This window comes from Ctenopharyngodon idella, chromosome 18 (genome assembly GCF_019924925.1).
Source record: "Ctenopharyngodon idella isolate HZGC_01 chromosome 18, HZGC01, whole genome shotgun sequence".
NCBI classification, from domain to species: Eukaryota; Metazoa; Chordata; class Actinopteri; order Cypriniformes; family Xenocyprididae; genus Ctenopharyngodon; species Ctenopharyngodon idella.
Window position 1 is genome coordinate 366,089 of NC_067237.1, and position 17,694 is coordinate 383,782.

At 38.5% G+C, this 17,694-nt stretch overlaps 1 protein-coding gene across 2 annotated transcripts in view; it reads right to left on the reverse strand.

Annotated features, from left to right (window-relative positions):
• Nucleotides 1–17,694, reverse strand: part of shank2a (SH3 and multiple ankyrin repeat domains 2a) — a 37,321-nt gene that overhangs the window by 16,969 nt on the left and 2,658 nt on the right. For both annotated transcript variants that reach the window (XM_051870787.1, XM_051870786.1), the window contains exons 3-13: nucleotides 16,846–17,049; nucleotides 16,398–16,469; nucleotides 15,340–15,448; nucleotides 14,849–15,000; nucleotides 12,972–13,139; nucleotides 12,577–12,693; nucleotides 12,303–12,380; nucleotides 8,648–8,714; nucleotides 1,247–1,514; nucleotides 897–1,036; nucleotides 708–821 (exon numbers count right to left, since the gene is read on the reverse strand). In XM_051870787.1, the coding sequence (XP_051726747.1) occupies nucleotides 708–821; nucleotides 897–1,036; nucleotides 1,247–1,514; nucleotides 8,648–8,714; nucleotides 12,303–12,380; nucleotides 12,577–12,693; nucleotides 12,972–13,139; nucleotides 14,849–15,000; nucleotides 15,340–15,448; nucleotides 16,398–16,469; nucleotides 16,846–17,049 (1,489 nt within the window). The remainder of the gene's footprint in view (nucleotides 1–707; nucleotides 822–896; nucleotides 1,037–1,246; nucleotides 1,515–8,647; nucleotides 8,715–12,302; nucleotides 12,381–12,576; nucleotides 12,694–12,971; nucleotides 13,140–14,848; nucleotides 15,001–15,339; nucleotides 15,449–16,397; nucleotides 16,470–16,845; nucleotides 17,050–17,694) is intronic.

Here is a 17,694-nt window from a genome sequence, read left to right on the forward strand (position 1 = left end):
ACATCACTCCCTCTGCTCTGCTTCATAGTACAGTAACATTAATAATCTCATCCATGAATATGATTTCTGCCCGGCTGTGAGGTGAAGACGACACCTCCCATGATTCCACGAAATCAAGGTGTCATCAAGCTACGCCTTTGTTTTGAATAAGCGACCTCTAGTGGTGAAAATTTACATAGTGTGCCTTTAAGATGGACTGCTAAAGCATTTCAAATTCATGTGATGATCAAGAGCATCTGAAACACGTCACAATATTCCTCATTTAAATAATTCATACGCAGAATAAAGGGGCGGGGCCTGGTTGAGTTAGTTAGTAGTGTGTTGGAACTGGAGGTTATGGTAAGGGGCGGGACATTTCCCAAACACCAATCACAACACACCGCTCCAGCCGACCAATCAGAGCACATTGTGCTTTTCAGAAGGAGGGGCTTCATAGAGACAGGAACTAAACAGAGCGTTACTGACAGACTGGGAAGAGAGGAGCTGAACAATGGAGAATATGAGGAAAATAATCAACATTCAAGCAGGAAAACCTGTTCTAGTAGAGCACAAAAACAGCACTTTAAAAAATGGCATAATAGTAAAACTTACAATGTACACTTATTAATTTAGCATATGCTTTCAACTTTACAGATGAGGAATAAAACGGCACAAGTGATCTATCCTGATGGAAACGCTGCATGATGGGACACGCTTGTGCGACTCACTGGGTCTCTCTTTGTCAGGTTTGACAGGAATCTCTTCCAAACACCTGGCAGGGAACCAGCCCACCTGACCTCGACAGTTGCCTTCCCAGTATCCTCCTTCACCGACGCTTAGAACTGCACACAATGAGAGACGAATGAGGAAGGATGCAGAATCCAGACTCCAGTTCTCTGGGATCGGACTGCACTGACCTCTGACCCGCTCGTTCTTGTGGAGGCTGATTTCTCCGCCAGCTTGAGGTAGGTATGAGCGAACCGCCACGAAATGCCGGCCGGGAACGGCGCTGTACAGCTTCCTCCTGGCGCTCTGGACACACGCTCTGCCATTAGCACTGCAGGAGCAGAACCATAAAGTGTGAAACTGCTTCACATTTAAAGTGCATTGGGCTGGTTAAACGGGGAGTTGGTCGTCTTGAAGGAACTGTTGCATAAATTCACTCTTATAATAATTAAGCAAACGCTGATTAGCCTGATTAAATATTTACAGACAGCCATATGATGGAAAGGGATCGGAGGCTGTATGTTTATTTGGTTCACTCTACCATTTCTGTTGAGCGCTGTGATCGTCCTCCAGGCTGACGGACAGGGAGCGGCTGCTCGGGACGGTCCTGCCGCCGCGGCCCGTCATCATCTTCACGCGGGTCTTCTGCGGGGACAGGCTGAGCGCGGCCCGCTGCTCGGGGCTCACGGCTCTCGCCGGCAGACTGTTGTCGCTGTTGGAGCGCAGCAGCAGCCGCCGCGACACCGTCAGACTGTTCTTCTGCAGGAGCCGCCGCTGTCTGGAGAACGACGGGCCCTCGTGGAACGGCACTGAAACACACACACACACACACACACACACAGGTCAAAAGATAGTAAGGATATCAGGACAAAAGTTGTGGTTAAAAATGGACTATAAAGGGGAAGGATGAAGAAATGCACTGACAAGAATCAGGCAGATAAAACAGAGCTGATATAGAGAGTGAAAACTGCAGTAACATCATGATTCAGAGATAAAAGGGTTACTTTTGAAAACAAATATGATCAAATATGAACAACCTTCCCTCTTAAGATTTAGTACTGTGCAGATCATAAATAACATCAAGATATGAGATGTATAACACTTATAACAACTATGGGAACTATAATCCATTATAACTAGCGGTCAAATGTTTGGGGTCGACAAGTTTTGTTTTGAATGTTTTTGAAAGTCTCTTCTGTTCACCAAAGCTGCATTTATTTGATTAAAAATACATTAAAAATTGTGATATATTATTCCAGTGTAAATCAGCTGTGTTCTATGTGAATATATAGTAAAGTGTAATTTGTTCCTGTGATCAAAGCTGAATTTTCAGCATCATTACTCCAGTCTTCAGTGTCACATGATCCTTCAGAAATCATTCTGATATGATGATTTGATGCTTAAGAAACATTTATGATTATTATCAATGTTGAAAACAGTTGTGCTGCTTCAGATTGTTTGTGGAAACTGTGATACACTTTATTTTTCAGAATTATTAAGATCAAAAGAACAGCATTGATTTGAAATATAATTTTTTTTGTAACATTCAAGTGTCTTTATTGTCACTTTAGATCAATTTAATGGATTCTTGATAAATAAAAGTCATATTTTCTTTAAAAAAAATCTTACTGGGCTAAACGGTAGTATAAATGGATATAACGCATTTTATAAATCATCATACATTAAAAGTTAGGGTATTATAATGTATTAATTATACTGTAACTGTTGTTACGATTATTCATGAGATGATTAACATATTATAAGGTTTTTTATAATACCTTAAGAATACCCTTATAATGCATTATAAATACAGAAAATATTACACATTCATAAAGTGAACTTTTAATAGGCAGTCGCTGATTGTTTACAGTTAGTAACTTAGGACCAATAATTCAATCAAAGCATCATGAGGTGTGGGAAAATGTGGATACAGCTATAGATATGATTGGGCTGTTTGGGAAAAACTGTTACACTAACAAAAATGATAACAACACAATAAACACTCATGTTTAATGTGTCTCTCGTATCACACTCTCTCTCATTTCACACAAACACATCTCATTTATCACGACTTCAGCATTAATGTTGCTGTAATGTTGGTCATGTTGCTAAGGCAATTGTAATTGTGTGATTGCCTGAGGATTTTGATGCGTTTAGATTCAGAGAGTTTCTGAATCTGGTAAATTGAATCCCTGATCACACCAAGTTTAGTTTAATAAAAGATACAGAAGTTTGCAAATGATTATTTTGCACCGCTGTGACTAAATTCAACACTACTTTTCCTTCTCAGCTATTTGTGCAAAAAAAGAAAGTCATTCATGTTTACAGGCAAATCAATCCACCTGTATGCTGCATATTGACCTTTTTCTTGTAGTTTTATGTTGAAATGTATATGAATGTACTGCATATAAGGGAAGGTTAACAGACTGTACAATATTGAAAGTGTTTTAAATATTAAGGGGGAAAGTTTTTTCTTCTCTTTTTCAGTTTAAAAATCACACTTGAATCAGTGTCTCAGACTGACAGGTCCGAGGAGGTTTCTCTTCTATAATCCGATGGTCTGGAGTCAAATTATTGTTCTCACACCGCAAGACATTTTTCCGGTGTCCTTAAAACACACTTTCTTATGCAGCATCATGATAAACAGCTCAAGAATCTGTTGTGAATTCAAAAATCTCATTCAGAGGTTTGATCCATGATATGCAGTTACTAGAGAGAGACTTTGACTTTTAAGATCTTCTTTAATAAACCAATAAAAATGACTAAATTGGCTAAAATGGCTAAAATCCCATGTACAATCTTCTTTTCAATGGGCTTTTTATAGCTTTCGGGGAAGAACCTGATGGAAACATCATCGTCCATTTAATGTTCCAGCAACAAAACTCAACAGGAAACACTCACTGGAACAGGAAGATCAGCCTGAGATCAGATCAGATATTGAGCAGATCCCTGACAGAAATAAACCACGACGCCTCGGCAGCTCTTCAGAAACACAGCCATTACATTCAGCAAGATTATAAAACGCTTTGGTAAAGAATATTTGGTCATGAGAAGTTTTCATCCGTCTGGTCTTGTGCAGCAGCGCACGCTTGCAAACGAAACACAGCTGGAATGAATGAACTGAAGATAAAGGACAGCAGCGTTTAACCATTACTGTGCTGACCGGAAGAACTTTACAAGAATCTTCTGAATATCTATTATAGATATTACTATATTTCTTGGAGGATCCAAAACCATCTATTTTTCCCAAAGGCTCGGAGCGATAAGAGGCCTTAAATACTGTGTACTAATTCTATTCCCTAACATTAAATACCTCTGGAGACTATGGATTCACTGTGTATCTAGTACTTGTTGTTCTGGAAAATTCTCACATTTAATGCTAATAAGTTTGAGTTAAGTTTAGATCTAATAATGGTCAGAGTTCAGGGCTGGGTTACGGTTAGAGGCATTAACAGCGTAAATGTTAGTTTAATTCAAGTAAATGTAATGACAAAGTATCAAATAGTGAAGCACATTAAGGCCACTCAATATAAAGTATGAGCAGATTATTGGCTATAATCCTCGATATGACAGCTGAGATATGATCGTGTCCATTCAGATGGCTTTTCATGCACATTCTCTACTGAACCCTCCGTCCTTCATTTTATACTCACTTTCTGAGATGAACTCTGGCATTTAACACCGATTTTCTGAGTTCAGTTAAAGTGCTTCTTTTTGAACACATTCATGTTTATCTGATGACGCTCTTCATGATCAGAGTCTCCTTGAGGAACTCTTAAACATTTAATGGTTTTATAATTATAATATCATCTGCATAGACAGAGATTCAGTCACTGAGCGCTTTTTTATCTGAATGTAATGTTTTGTCTTTATGCATTAAAACATCAAGAATTACTTCAAGTCTGTTTGCCAAACACTTTACAATAAAGTTGTATTAGTTAATGCATTAGTTGAATAATAAACAACACCTCTATGCAGAATTTCGTAATCTTTACTAATATTAACTTGCACAGATGCTGTACTAATGTAAGGAATATGTAGGGTTATAAGGGTTAGCGAACTCCACTCCAAGGTCCAGGAAGGAAGGAGAAACATCATTAAAGTACTCCATGTGACTCCATGGCTTGAACTCAATTTTATGAAGTGACGTGAGTGATTTGTTTGTGCAAAAAACTTGATGTCATTCCTACCTTTCTGGACCTTGAAAATAGTTGTGTTGGATCTCTATGGAGAGACAGAAACCTCCCAGACTACATCAAAAAATATCTCAACTTGTGTTCTGAAGATGAACGAAGGTCTTACGGGTGTGAAACAACATGAGGGTGAGTAATTAATGACAGAAATTTCATTTTTGGGTGAACTAACCCTTTAATAAATGTAATTTGTGTAATCAAAAAGTATTGCTGTTTGATTTAAATCGCCCCTAAACAGAACCCATGTCCTTTAGACACATGCACACGTTACACATGACATAAGAGTCTTTGCTTATTTCTGAAAGTATGTTTGTCTTCTCTTCTGTAGCCAATATCGAATCAGGAACCAGAGAGAGAACGCGTGGATTCAACGGAGCGTAAAACACGACTGTAGTTCGTACTGGAATCAGACCAACAGCTGCGGCTACAGCAAACACACAAGCTCCAGAGTTTCAATCCTTTCTCACGGAGCAACAGGATTTTGAGGGAAATCTGTGCATTACGCAATGGTTGGAGCAATCAGTGTTTTCTCAAGAACACAGGATCAGAACTGGGATCAATGAAAATCTGGTGAAAATCCTCTGGCCGAGCGTACAATGACTGAACTACGATCAAAAGAGTTAAACATCCTAATATTATATAAGAGACGAGAGGAGACGAGTGTTTCCACATTTCAAACAGGAGACCAGCGTCTCAATCTCTCCAGAAAAAAAAACAGCAGTTGTAATATTTCACCACGCAATATTTGCCAGTAAACATTTGAAAAAGTAAAACTGGGTTTTGTTGGAAACAGAATTTGAGAAATTCACATTGTGTTATTTTGAAGATGGTGTGAGAGAAGAACGATATTAAAAAGAGCAAGATGTTAGAAAGCTGAAGAAGCGTGTCCAAGTCTCCTTTCACAAACTCACACAGGAGCGTCACGTGTGTTTCCATGTCTCGTGTTACATAAACATCAGCTTCTCCTCTGGAAGTGTTTGGATCAGACATCAACACTGTCACAATATCAAACAGTAAAGCGTGCAGTAAATGTTTCATACTCGGACATTATAATAACCAACCAAAATGACAGAAACTACCTGTTCAGGACAAGGTTATGTCCAAATTATTTCAGGACAGCTTATACTGTATATATATATAAACTTGGTAACACTTTACAATAAGGTTCCATTCATTAACATTAGTTAACTAGCAATGAAAATGACTTCTAAAGCATTAAAATTAATTCATGTTAATTTCAACATATACCAGTGTTGGGTGTAATTAGATTACTAAATTACTCTCTCTAAAAAGTATTGGATTATTTATTACTAATAACTAAAGGGTAGATGTGAAACTGCTCTTTTAATTCTTTCAAATAAATAATATAAAATTGCATAAAATATTCTCAAACTGACCAAAGTATTTACAGGGAAAATGTTACATTAAAAACATTAAATATTGATGTTCCTCTGTTGATTTATATAGAATATACACTCTAAAATGCTGAGTTGTTTCAACCTAAATTTGGGTCAAATATGGACAAACCCAACTGATGGGTTAAAAATGTAATTTAAAAATGTAACCCAACAGCTGGGTTTATCCATATTTGACCCAAATTTGGGTTGAAACAACCCAGCATTTTTAGAGTGTAATGTTTTATATAGCTTACAGTATTTAATGCAATTACATCAGAAGTAACTGTAATTAAATTGCAGAAAAATTAAGAGTAATCACTTACTTTACTTTTTTTTTCAAGTCTGTTAATATTATTTAAATGAGCTGAGCTAAAATGCATGAACCAACAATGAACAGTTGCATTTCTATTAACGATTTTTAGCAAAGATGAATAAATACTGTAACAAATGCATTGATCATTGTTAGTTAATGCATCATTACTGTAAAGTGTTACTATAAACTTTCTATGGCTCTATTACAACATGTTTGAACTGTCAAAGATGGCTGTTTCTGGACGGTACAAATGATCTCTAAGAGTCAGGCTTTATTAAACTAAATCATCTTTCTGCCAAAAAAAGAGAGAGATGATTTTCACAGAAAATGTCATTTGTGTTTCCTTTTGCTTTCTGTTGCAAACGGAGTGTGTTGAATGCAACAGATTAAAGCTGAAATCTGCAGATCATACTCTTACAGCAAAAGGCTCATTTCAAGATAACACACGAACAAACACCTGGACGAAGATCCTGCTATAGGGATGAAAGCAGCGTAAATCAACACACCTCTCTCTGCGGTGCAGCAGGCAGAACCCATGGCCAAAAGGTTTCCAGACACTACAAAATCCCATCCCAATCCATGAGAGGAGGCGGCGGGTGTATGCGGAGCGGACGCGGGTGTGTGGAGGCAGTGGACGCCGCTGCGCTGCTGGAAGATGATGAGTTCATAATCCCTCGATGCTGCTGTCGCCACTTGCGGCTTTTTTCATTTAGTCTGCAGGACAGCTGTGTGCCGCTCCGGGAAACAATCACGGATTATGCCTCCTCAGATATTTATTTCTGTTCCTTTTGATTGATTTATTTATGTGAACGGCTCCGGTATAATCCAGCTCTCACTGAACAGGTTTTTTTTTTTTTTTTTTTGCTTTATAAAAAACATACTAAAAAGACAATACTCTTAAAGTCAAGTCAACATATAGAGCAACATTGCTTGTTTGTTTTTTTCCTTTGGAAAAGCCCAGCCCTCTTTTGATTGAGTCCAGCCTGCCTATATTACACACATGAATAAAAAACACTTTCCAGTAATGTCCCATTAGTTAACATTAATGCATTACTAACATTAACGAGGAGCAGTGCAGCTGTTATGGTGTATTAATGTTGATTGTTAGTGTTCAGGGCCATTAAATAATATTAACAGATGCAACTTTTGATTTTAATAATATATTAGTAAATGTTGACATTAGCATTAATTAAGATGCTTTAGAAATATTTCTGGTAACACTTTACTTAAAGCCTTTATGTGTAATGCATTATAAAGGTATTCATATGTGTTATAATGCATTATATCTTTTCACAATTAATTGTAACCAAAGTTAAAAAAATGCATTATAAAATCTGCAGATACCTTGTTACATCTGAAATTGTTTTTTCGTCCTGTGTTTTAATGCATTAGACTTCATGAAGGCGTAACATAAATATTATAATGTATTACAACTGAGGTTATAATTATTCATGAGATCATACAGTAATGCATTAAAATACTTTTATAATGCATTACATATAAAGGCTTTAAATAAAGTGTTAGCATGTTTTTCACTGTTAGTTCATGTTAACTCATTAACTAATGTCAACAAATGGATGCAAACTGTACAGTGTGACCTAAACAAAATAAAAGGTTTTCGCAGCAATGCCACAGAAGAACCATTTTAATAATCTAAAGAAACGTTAGTGGTTCTTCATGGAACCATCGATGCCAATAAAGAACCTTTATTTTTAAGAGTGAGTGAATGATATTTCATAAAGAAATACACACATTATGTGTTTTCAGTATGGACATACAGTATATATATATATGTTTAGGCGACACTGAACATCTCCAGACCTGCGAGTGTGAAACTGTGAGTTTTTGTGTTCAACATCATCCACTCAGAAAACAACAGCATTTGCAGAGGAAAATATCTTCAGTGCAGCTTTGGCTGGTCGTCAGTCTTAATCCTGCAGTTCCTGGGATTAGTCCAGCCGTTTCTTTCACATTAAGACCTGCCCTATATATCTCCAGCACACACTGCTGTCTATAGAGCATCTGATACGGGCTCTTACCTACATCACTGTCTCTGTGCTTCTTGATGAGCTCCGCCAGCTCGAAGTTCCCAGAGATTATCGCCACCTGAAACACAAGGAAGGAGAAGCTGCTGTAATTCATACAGTTAAAGTGTCTGAGTCTGTTTCATTCAGAGTCAAGTGCTGTAAACTCATGTAGGACTGTAACCACATCAATACTGATGCATCAATCAAACGACTAACGATATATGATGCAATGTGCAAAAAATAAAAAAATTAAAAAATTAATACATATACACTACAAGACTTGTTTGACTGTTATATAAAGATTTCACTGAGCCGTTATCAAATATTTGAGGAGTTAATTTAGCACTTCACAATAAGCTTTCATTAGTTAACATGAACTAACGATCAAGTCACGTCACCTTTGTTCATATAGCGCTTTTTACCACACAGACTGTTTCTAGCAGTGATAACAGGAAATAATGTAAGTTTTGTCTGTACAGCAGCTCTACAAGAAAATAGTGTCAAAACAATGACATTCTTCTACAGCATTTATTAATCTTAGTTCATGTTATTACATTATTAAAATCAAAAGCTGTATCTGTTAATATTAGGTAACGCACTGTGAACTAACATGAACATACAATGAATAATTATATTTGTATTAACTAATAAGAACAAAGATTAATAAATGCTATAAAAATGTATTTCTCACTGTAAGTCACAGTTTTTCTCAATCGATCTAAACACACTCTTTTCTCAGCCAAACAATTCAACTTTACTGCAAAATAAAGCACTGCATTTTTTTCTAGTAATGCATTTAAAGGTAAATACTAACATCAAAACTACAGGCGTATTGTCTGTTGATTTTAGAGCATTTTCAGCTGTAGACGTACAAATACACTAACAGAAATACACGTTTATTGTAATGTTTTTCCAACAGGTTTTATTATATGGGTCATTGACAAATATTGAGAATATACAAATTGCAGGGCAAAAGTTTTTCAGTGATCTCAACAGCTTTAAAACTCACGACACCAGTGTCCTCCACTGTCCTCAGCTCTTCTCCTATCCTCCTCTCTCCTCACATGATCTCCTTCTATCTCTTCCACTCTTCCTTTCCTTCTCATCACACCCTTCCTCTACTCACACCACCACCTTTACACTTACACCTCTTTATTTTCCCCTTCTCTTGCATATTTTCTTGCTCTGTTTATACTTTCCTTTTTATATTTTCACTATTACATAATGCGATTGTGATAAATGTGTAAACATTTGTGAAAACTGCATATCCTGTGTTGTGTGTATTAATAATCAAGCAGATTTCAGTTTGGGGTTAATTGAAAACACACCATGATAATATGACAAAAAGTTTTGTTTGTTTTGTTTGGACAAATGGCACATACATGATTGTGAATTGTGTAAAGCCAATAAAAATAGCTGTGATTGTTTTTTTTCCTGATATATTAAAGTTTTGGTTGAATATGAACTATTATGAAAACATCTGAGAATTTTGTGTGTAGTGTTTTGAGAAAATGATTCACATGATTCCGATTTGTGTGAAATTAATGAAAACGAGATCTGTTTAGGACAATCACAAAGTGTTCAGATGACTGAGTTAACGTGTCAAATCGATTGAGAAAAAAATGTAAACTAATGTTAACAAATGAAACCCTATTGTAAAGAGTTAATGAAATTATCATGTGTGACTCTTTTTATTCCATATTATTTAAAAACTGAAGTGTATTTTGGTTGTGGATGTCCCATCTGGGATACAGCATTTGAAAGTTCATTTAAATGTTCATGTTATATATTTTGGTTGCATTTGTGAATTAATAAAAATGTAACTGGTTGTGTAATAAATAGGCACATAATATTGTATATTGTATATCAATATACTGCTATATCAATATATCACGTTTTGAGGCTTCACAGATACTGTACTGCTGGCTAAGAGAATCGGTGTCGGATCATATCGTGATGGAACGTCCGATTTACAGCCCTTGGGACGGTTTTTAGTTGAATCATCCCTTCATGACAAGACAATATCTCCTTCACGTGTGTTTGCTATAAGAGATTACGGTCACTGGTCTGTGGTCAGTTCTCATTATATAAACAAAACATTTAATCTGGCTCTTTTCATTGGTCATTACTTACAGTAAAAGATGTACAATACACAAACAAGACGATGCTTAATTACACACAATGTTGTATTGAACAGGTAACGTCTTCCTAAACGTATTGGGTCAGATGAAGGAACACGATCTAAAGTAAAGATTAAGATTATGTGCACATATAGAGCGAAATATTCCACACTACATAGTGCATCTGAAGTGATGTGATGAATGGAGGAAACACATCTGATGTTAAAATCTCAGAGGGTTTAACAGTGAATCTCTTCCTTGAGGTGATTATTTTCATTCTGCTCAGTTCTTCTTCTGAAGCGTCTAACGTGCTTGTCTGAGTGACTCTGCACATGCGTGCTTGATCTGTAATCCTAAGAGGACTTCTAACAGGAGATTTGTACCTCACCATCTGTAGCCTTTAATCACAGTTCATCCACAAACTACTGTAACGCACACACACACACACACACACACACACACACACACACACACACACACACTGAGGACCTGAAATCCTCAGACTTGACCCCTTGATCTCCAATCAATCCCTGATCTATGTCAACATATCAGCACACACTGCCTTCAGAATATGAACTCCTGAATAATCTCTCATTCAGACAGATTCACTCGATGGAAATGAATGATGCAGCAGGACAGTAGGGTACATTCAGGTTTCAGTCTCTGTGTAAATATAAATGCCGCATCATGCATAAGAAAAATCCCCAATCGCAACTCAGTGTTTAAACATTATGATGACATCACCATTTAAACCCCGCCCCTACACGCTCCCATTCAGACCCTCCTCCATCTTTGAGTCACGCCCACATCTCAACATCCAATCAACATCTGATGCACAGAATCAAGCCCCGCCCTACATTTAGATGTACGTCACAAAATGGAAGAAACGATCTGCTGCTATTTCCATTTAATCTCAACTTGCGGAATCAGATCAATGCATTTTTCCTACAACAAACCCCAAACCTAATCCTTAACATATTTTAGTTTTAATTTTAAATATCCAAAAGGTAGATATCTGTTGGAAAGCTACGCCTAGACAATCATTCAAGTCAATAAGTGAGTTTTCCATATAAAGAAGCACAAACTCATGCTAGACTGTACATTTGTGACAAATATTATATAATGTGGTCACTATATTGACATACTAATCCATGTATCAGAAAACTACGCTGCCACTCTTAATCCTGCCATGCAGAGCAATCCATGGCAATAGGATTCAGTGATAGAAATAATAATGCACTTTACCTCTTTAATGTGTAATAATCTAAAATATGGGGTGATGCTTTACTGTAAAAATCAAGTACACTTCAAGCTACTACCATTGTTCTGAAAATGTGTGCTAAGTGGCAGTTAGCCTACCTTTTTTAAACAGAAGCTTTACACAAGCTTCCACAGTTAAAACAGTCCTAGTGAAGGTTAAAGCATGTGTAGAAGAGAAGATGTTGAAGGTTTAACAGCAGCACTGAAGTGTGGAACTTTGCAAACAGAGCCGGTTAAAGCTCCAACAGCCTTCTGAGACGTTCAGGGAACATGAATGAGGACATTACCTGAAACGGACTCTGGCTGTTGTGGTTCTTCAGCTCCTTGTCGGCTCCTCTGACCAGCAGCATCTGCGCACACTTCTCCTGCAGGAGTCACAAACACTTTCTCAATCTCTAACAACATCACGTCTCTCTCTCCTGATGTTTCTGACCAGCTGCACGAGTCCACAAGACTCGGACTTCAGTTTGAGACACTTGAACAGGATTTCCTCGAGCACGCCTGTCAATGATAAGTATATAATCTAATGCTGCAGGTAAATGTACAGCTATGATCACACACCTGGTTGTAGAGAGCACAGATGTGCAGGGCCGTGTTCCCCGAGGCGTTCTGAGCGCTCATATCTGCTCCGTAAAACAACAGATGCTCAAGGTGTTGGACATGACCATGACGACAAGCCTGTTAGAAGATTCACACACACACACACACACACACACACACACACACACACACACACACACACACACACAGTTACTTTGCTATCTACAAAATTGTCCTTTCGTGGTCCAAAAAAGAAAGATTGCATATTGCATTAGAACAACACCAAAGTGACTTCATTTTCATTTTATGGTAAACTATCCCTTTAAGTACAGTAATGAGGTACGATTGGGACGGCAGTGTGTCCTGACCCTTCGTTCTGTAATAAAGCCATGGATGTGTGTGTGGCTGAAGTTCACCTGGTGGATCTCATGCCAGCCGTTCTCGTCCTGGCAGCAGACGGACGCGTGTTCGTTCAGCAGCAGCTCGCAGCACTGTGTGTCTCCATCCACCATGACAGTGTGATACAGAGCCGTCAAACCACGGCTGTCTTTATAGTCCGGTGACGCGCCGAGCTCCAGTAGCGTCTGAAGAGAAGACAGATCACAAGAAATGTGAAAATACACCAACCATTCTTTATTCTTCTTTCCTATTTGTTGCCAGTTTGCGGTTTCAGTTCAGCTGCCGCTTTCCCTGAATATAGTACCTTTTGATATCACATTTTATAATTCAGTTCAAGTTTATTTGTATTGTGTTTTTCAAAATACGTGTTGTTTCAAAGCAGCTTCGCAGAAAATGTCACAGTATTCTGCTTCTCAGTCAGAGATGAGTGTCACTGTAACGTTCACTCAACCTTTTTGCTGTAGTGAGAGCAAGTAACAGAGCCGTCTTTAAAGCGAGCAGCTTTGTTATCAATGGGCTCGAAAGGGACTTTAGAGAGCGCGTTCAGGACCACAGACGAGTCCCACGGCGGGACCAGCGGCTTCGGTACTGGGTGTAGCCTACATGCACCTCTCATAAATCAACAGATGAGAGGGTGTTGGCCAATAGTACCCGAGTCAAGACCAATACGACATGCTGAGATAGCGGACAGATATATAAACCTTAACTATAGAAGAGGCTCTGCCCTCATCCAGAAGGTCCGAAACTCATCCGAAACTGAACACAATATTATATAAAGAACGTGTCGAGGCAGTCCTCGCGTTCTGAATTGTCTTAATCACTTGCTCTTACTCGAGGATGGTCGAAAACACTTCGTCATCATCATCTTCCTCTCCTGCTAACGGATCTTCAAACAGTGGGGGAAGGATGGGTGACACCTTCTCCATCATCTCTCCCCATGAGCTGGTGGCCTGCGGACAATCCATAGGTTCCTCTCTGGGTTGAGTAGAGTCCGACCTCTGACCTCACGTGGAGTCCTCTCTTGGGTTTTAGCCGAGAACATCACGCAGTGAGGACAGTCCTCAGGGGATGGATAGTGCTGCCTGAGCGTGTTTAGCGCCCAAACAGGAGATGCAGAGACTGGGGATCCTTCGCAGAAATCCACATTCCATAAGCGCAAGGATGTGGAGGACAACCTTTTCCTCTGGGGCTCTCCAGCTCTTTTGCAGTGGCCATGATGGAGCCTGCACCCTCTTTGTACGGTAAGTCCACCACAACATGACAACTGGTACAGAGCTGTGCTGCAAATAGTGAACTCTTCTTTTCCTTCTTTTTGGTGTGTGGAGAGCAGAAAACTCATCTTGACTTGATCTTAATCTAAGTGACAAGTCACTCCACAAACATTAGCAATATATTGCGTTTGGGACATTACCTTGTGGCTCTGTCTGTAAACTGTTAAGTAAATAATTCACAAAGTCTGCTGAGGACAGCTTCCGAAATCTTCCATGAGGAAGGGAGCGAGAATGACGAAATGGCAGGTAGCTGTGGTTTATATACAGGGAGGCGGGACTTCCTGATCACTGCAGCAATTGGTCTCCCATGATTGGCAGACGTGGTGTTATTGGTGCATCCGTGATCGGTCACACAGGAGGCGTTCCCATAGTGAGATACTGAACGAATGTTAGGAAGAGAACCAGAGAGCGTGCTCAGAAATGCAGTGTGACACTTATAAGAGTTAACAAGGTAACGAGACACAGCTGAAAGTAATGAAGCATAACGAGTCCAGGCAAAGGGTTATGGGAAATGCAGTTCATGATGGGAAAGCAGTACAGGAGACAGAAGGAGTGCCCTCTGGTGGTTATCCTGGGCACTCCAGCTGCTAATAAGATGAATAATTATAGTGCAGGTTGTGTACCTTGAGCGCTGGCTGGTTGTTAGCGCGAGCAGCTTTGTGTAGAGCAGTCATGCCGTCTTGAGCCCTGAAGTCCAGATGAGCTCCTCCGTTCCTCAGAGCTTTAATAAACTCCAGCTTATTCTCCAGCTGGACAGCAAAGGTCAGCGGAGTCTCTATGACACACACACACACACACACAGCTACACAACTGCTTGATTCTTTCTTCCGTCAAAATAATTTGACCAAATGTTGTATGGCATTTTTAATTTAAATAATACAATTCTTATGATATAAGAAGACTTTAGAAGGCTTGAAATATATTAATATACTGCATACATGGACTACGGGTAGAATTGAACAAATCCAGAAATGTCCTATAAACTGGTAAGATGAATAAAGTGATAAGAGAAAAAGAGTGAACATTCTCAAGGACAGAAAAATAAATAAGCAGGACAGTGAGTATCGTAAGCTTATCGTGAGCTCAGACGCGTGTGGATCTGTTCCACTGGTACCTCCAGTTTCCGTGTCCTGGTAATTGGGGTCCAGCCCTCTGTCAAGCATTTTGGAGAATTTCTCCAGCTGATGATGTTGGATGTAATCTATGAACTTCCTCAAGCTGGCCTGGAGAGAGAAAATAAGAAAGAAAATAAAGACTTGTGCGGAAATAACACAACAAAACACATTGTGTACAATTAGATGCATTACTGTACATTACTTGAAGTAAGTGTTTTCGCTTATGTAAATTACATATCATTACTTTAATCAGATAATCAAAAAGAACCCGAACATGTTCTAAAGAATGTTTTGGTAATGTTCTTATTAATTTGAAAACATTATTTCTGAATGTTCAAAATGTCCAGTTTTTTAAAATGTTTTAAAAACTTTTTTTTTGTTATGTGAACGTTTATTGAACATTACATTTTATCATTCTTCAAACATTATGGGAACATCACTTTTGAATGTTTTCTGAACGTTCTGAAACAAGTAATAACATTTTTAAAAACGTTAACTAAGACGTTTCAGAAAACACTTTCCATGAACAATGTATAAATACTGTTTTTGCGCTAATGTTTTGAGAACATTATTAAAGACCAGATAACATTAAATTAACGTTACTGGAAGAATGTTTGTTCATATCTTTGAGAGAATCTTGCCAGAACATTCTGAGATTTATTCTTAAAAAATTAGTTACACATTAAAAATAAGTCTGTAAGCTCTAAAATTGCAAGAAAACACAAAACTCGTCTTCTCTTTCTCTATTCCAAATATTATTTAAATCATTAATAATTTTTTAAATAATTGACAAGATGCTTTCTGATATTTTGACAGACAAAAAACAACAACAACAAAACAAACAAACAAACAAACAAACAAACAAAGAAGTAACATTTAAACCCAGTGCTTTCATTTTACAATAACTGTCTGTGTATGATGAAAAGTGTGTGCCATGGCAGAATATCTACATCACATTCCCATTCCCAACTGCATTATCCACATCACTATGGATCTATCAGGGTTGGAGATAAACTCTCCAGGACTGGATCTGACGCCACTGCATCTTTGCTCTCACCTTTGTGTGAAGTCTGGCGATCTGCTTCTCGTCCACACTGGGCTGATTGTACAATCTGGTTTTGTAGCGAAACTGAAGCGTACAGGAACACAGAAGCTTCTCAGGGTTTCATTGCAGCAATTGCATAATAGCAAATATTTATAAACCCTCAGAATAAAGACAGTTGAAATCATTCACACTCTTTTGGTTCAATAAAGGCGTGTGCGCTGTAGCCTGAAGTGATTGTGCCTGTGAAAGTTCTGCTAATGCATTTTATGATGATGCAATTAATGCATTATCAAACATGTGCTAACATGTATACATGAATCCATGTCATAGTTAAAGTTAGCTCCTCATTGCTTCATGATTAGTTCGATCCTTCACTAATCATTAGTTCATGTTGAAGCATGTATTCATTCAGGTATTAGTACAAGATTATTCATGCACCGTTATTATAAAGTGTATGCACCTCCAGTGACGGGACGCCCTCGCAGGCTGGCAGTGGATATTCCCCGATCAGACTCTCTTCATCCAGGAATTCTCCATCGCTGCCGTCGCTGGACGGCTGGAAGAGGCCGTAGTTCAGCACATCCTTCAGATTCTGACTCAATGTACACAGGATTTGCTGTTTAGCAGCCCACACAGTGGCACTGGGGTTAAAGCTCATGCATTTCTGTTGACGGAAAACGAAGGGGACATCATTAAAGACAACATGAAATCAAAAGTGACAATGCTTTTTTCATGGAATATTTCAGTGTTTATTCTAAATGATTTATCGGTGCACATCACTATTGTGTTAAATTCATGTTCCTGGTAATCTTGAATCAGAATATCTTCTCCTCCCTCTCGCAGCATCTCTTCTCTTCTCTGATGACGAGGGCGGGGCAACCTGTCACTCACATGAGAAGAAACATTTGCATATGGCTGCCTCCAGAGCAAGACATCGACCAATAGTTTTACATCATCGCACCACAGGCCCCGCCCACGTTCAGTTGCTTAACGGCTGACTTTTGCCTAAACTGGATGTGAGAGTCACATCAAAAGCAAATAAAAGCCATCATGATTACTGACGCTGTCTACACTGATACAGTATCCAGATGTGTGTTCAGTTTCTGACATACTCCACGTGTTTGAGTCTATCGACAACAGGACAAATGGAAGAACGTTCACTTTGACATGTCCAGTTTAAACAGCTGGTTTGCGACTTCAGAAGGATCCCAGTGTCAGAAACAAATGGATGGCTTATTTTAATTGCGTCTGAGAATTTATATGTTTGTTCGGAGCATTTTGTTTTGTAATCGAGGCACAGTGTAATGGA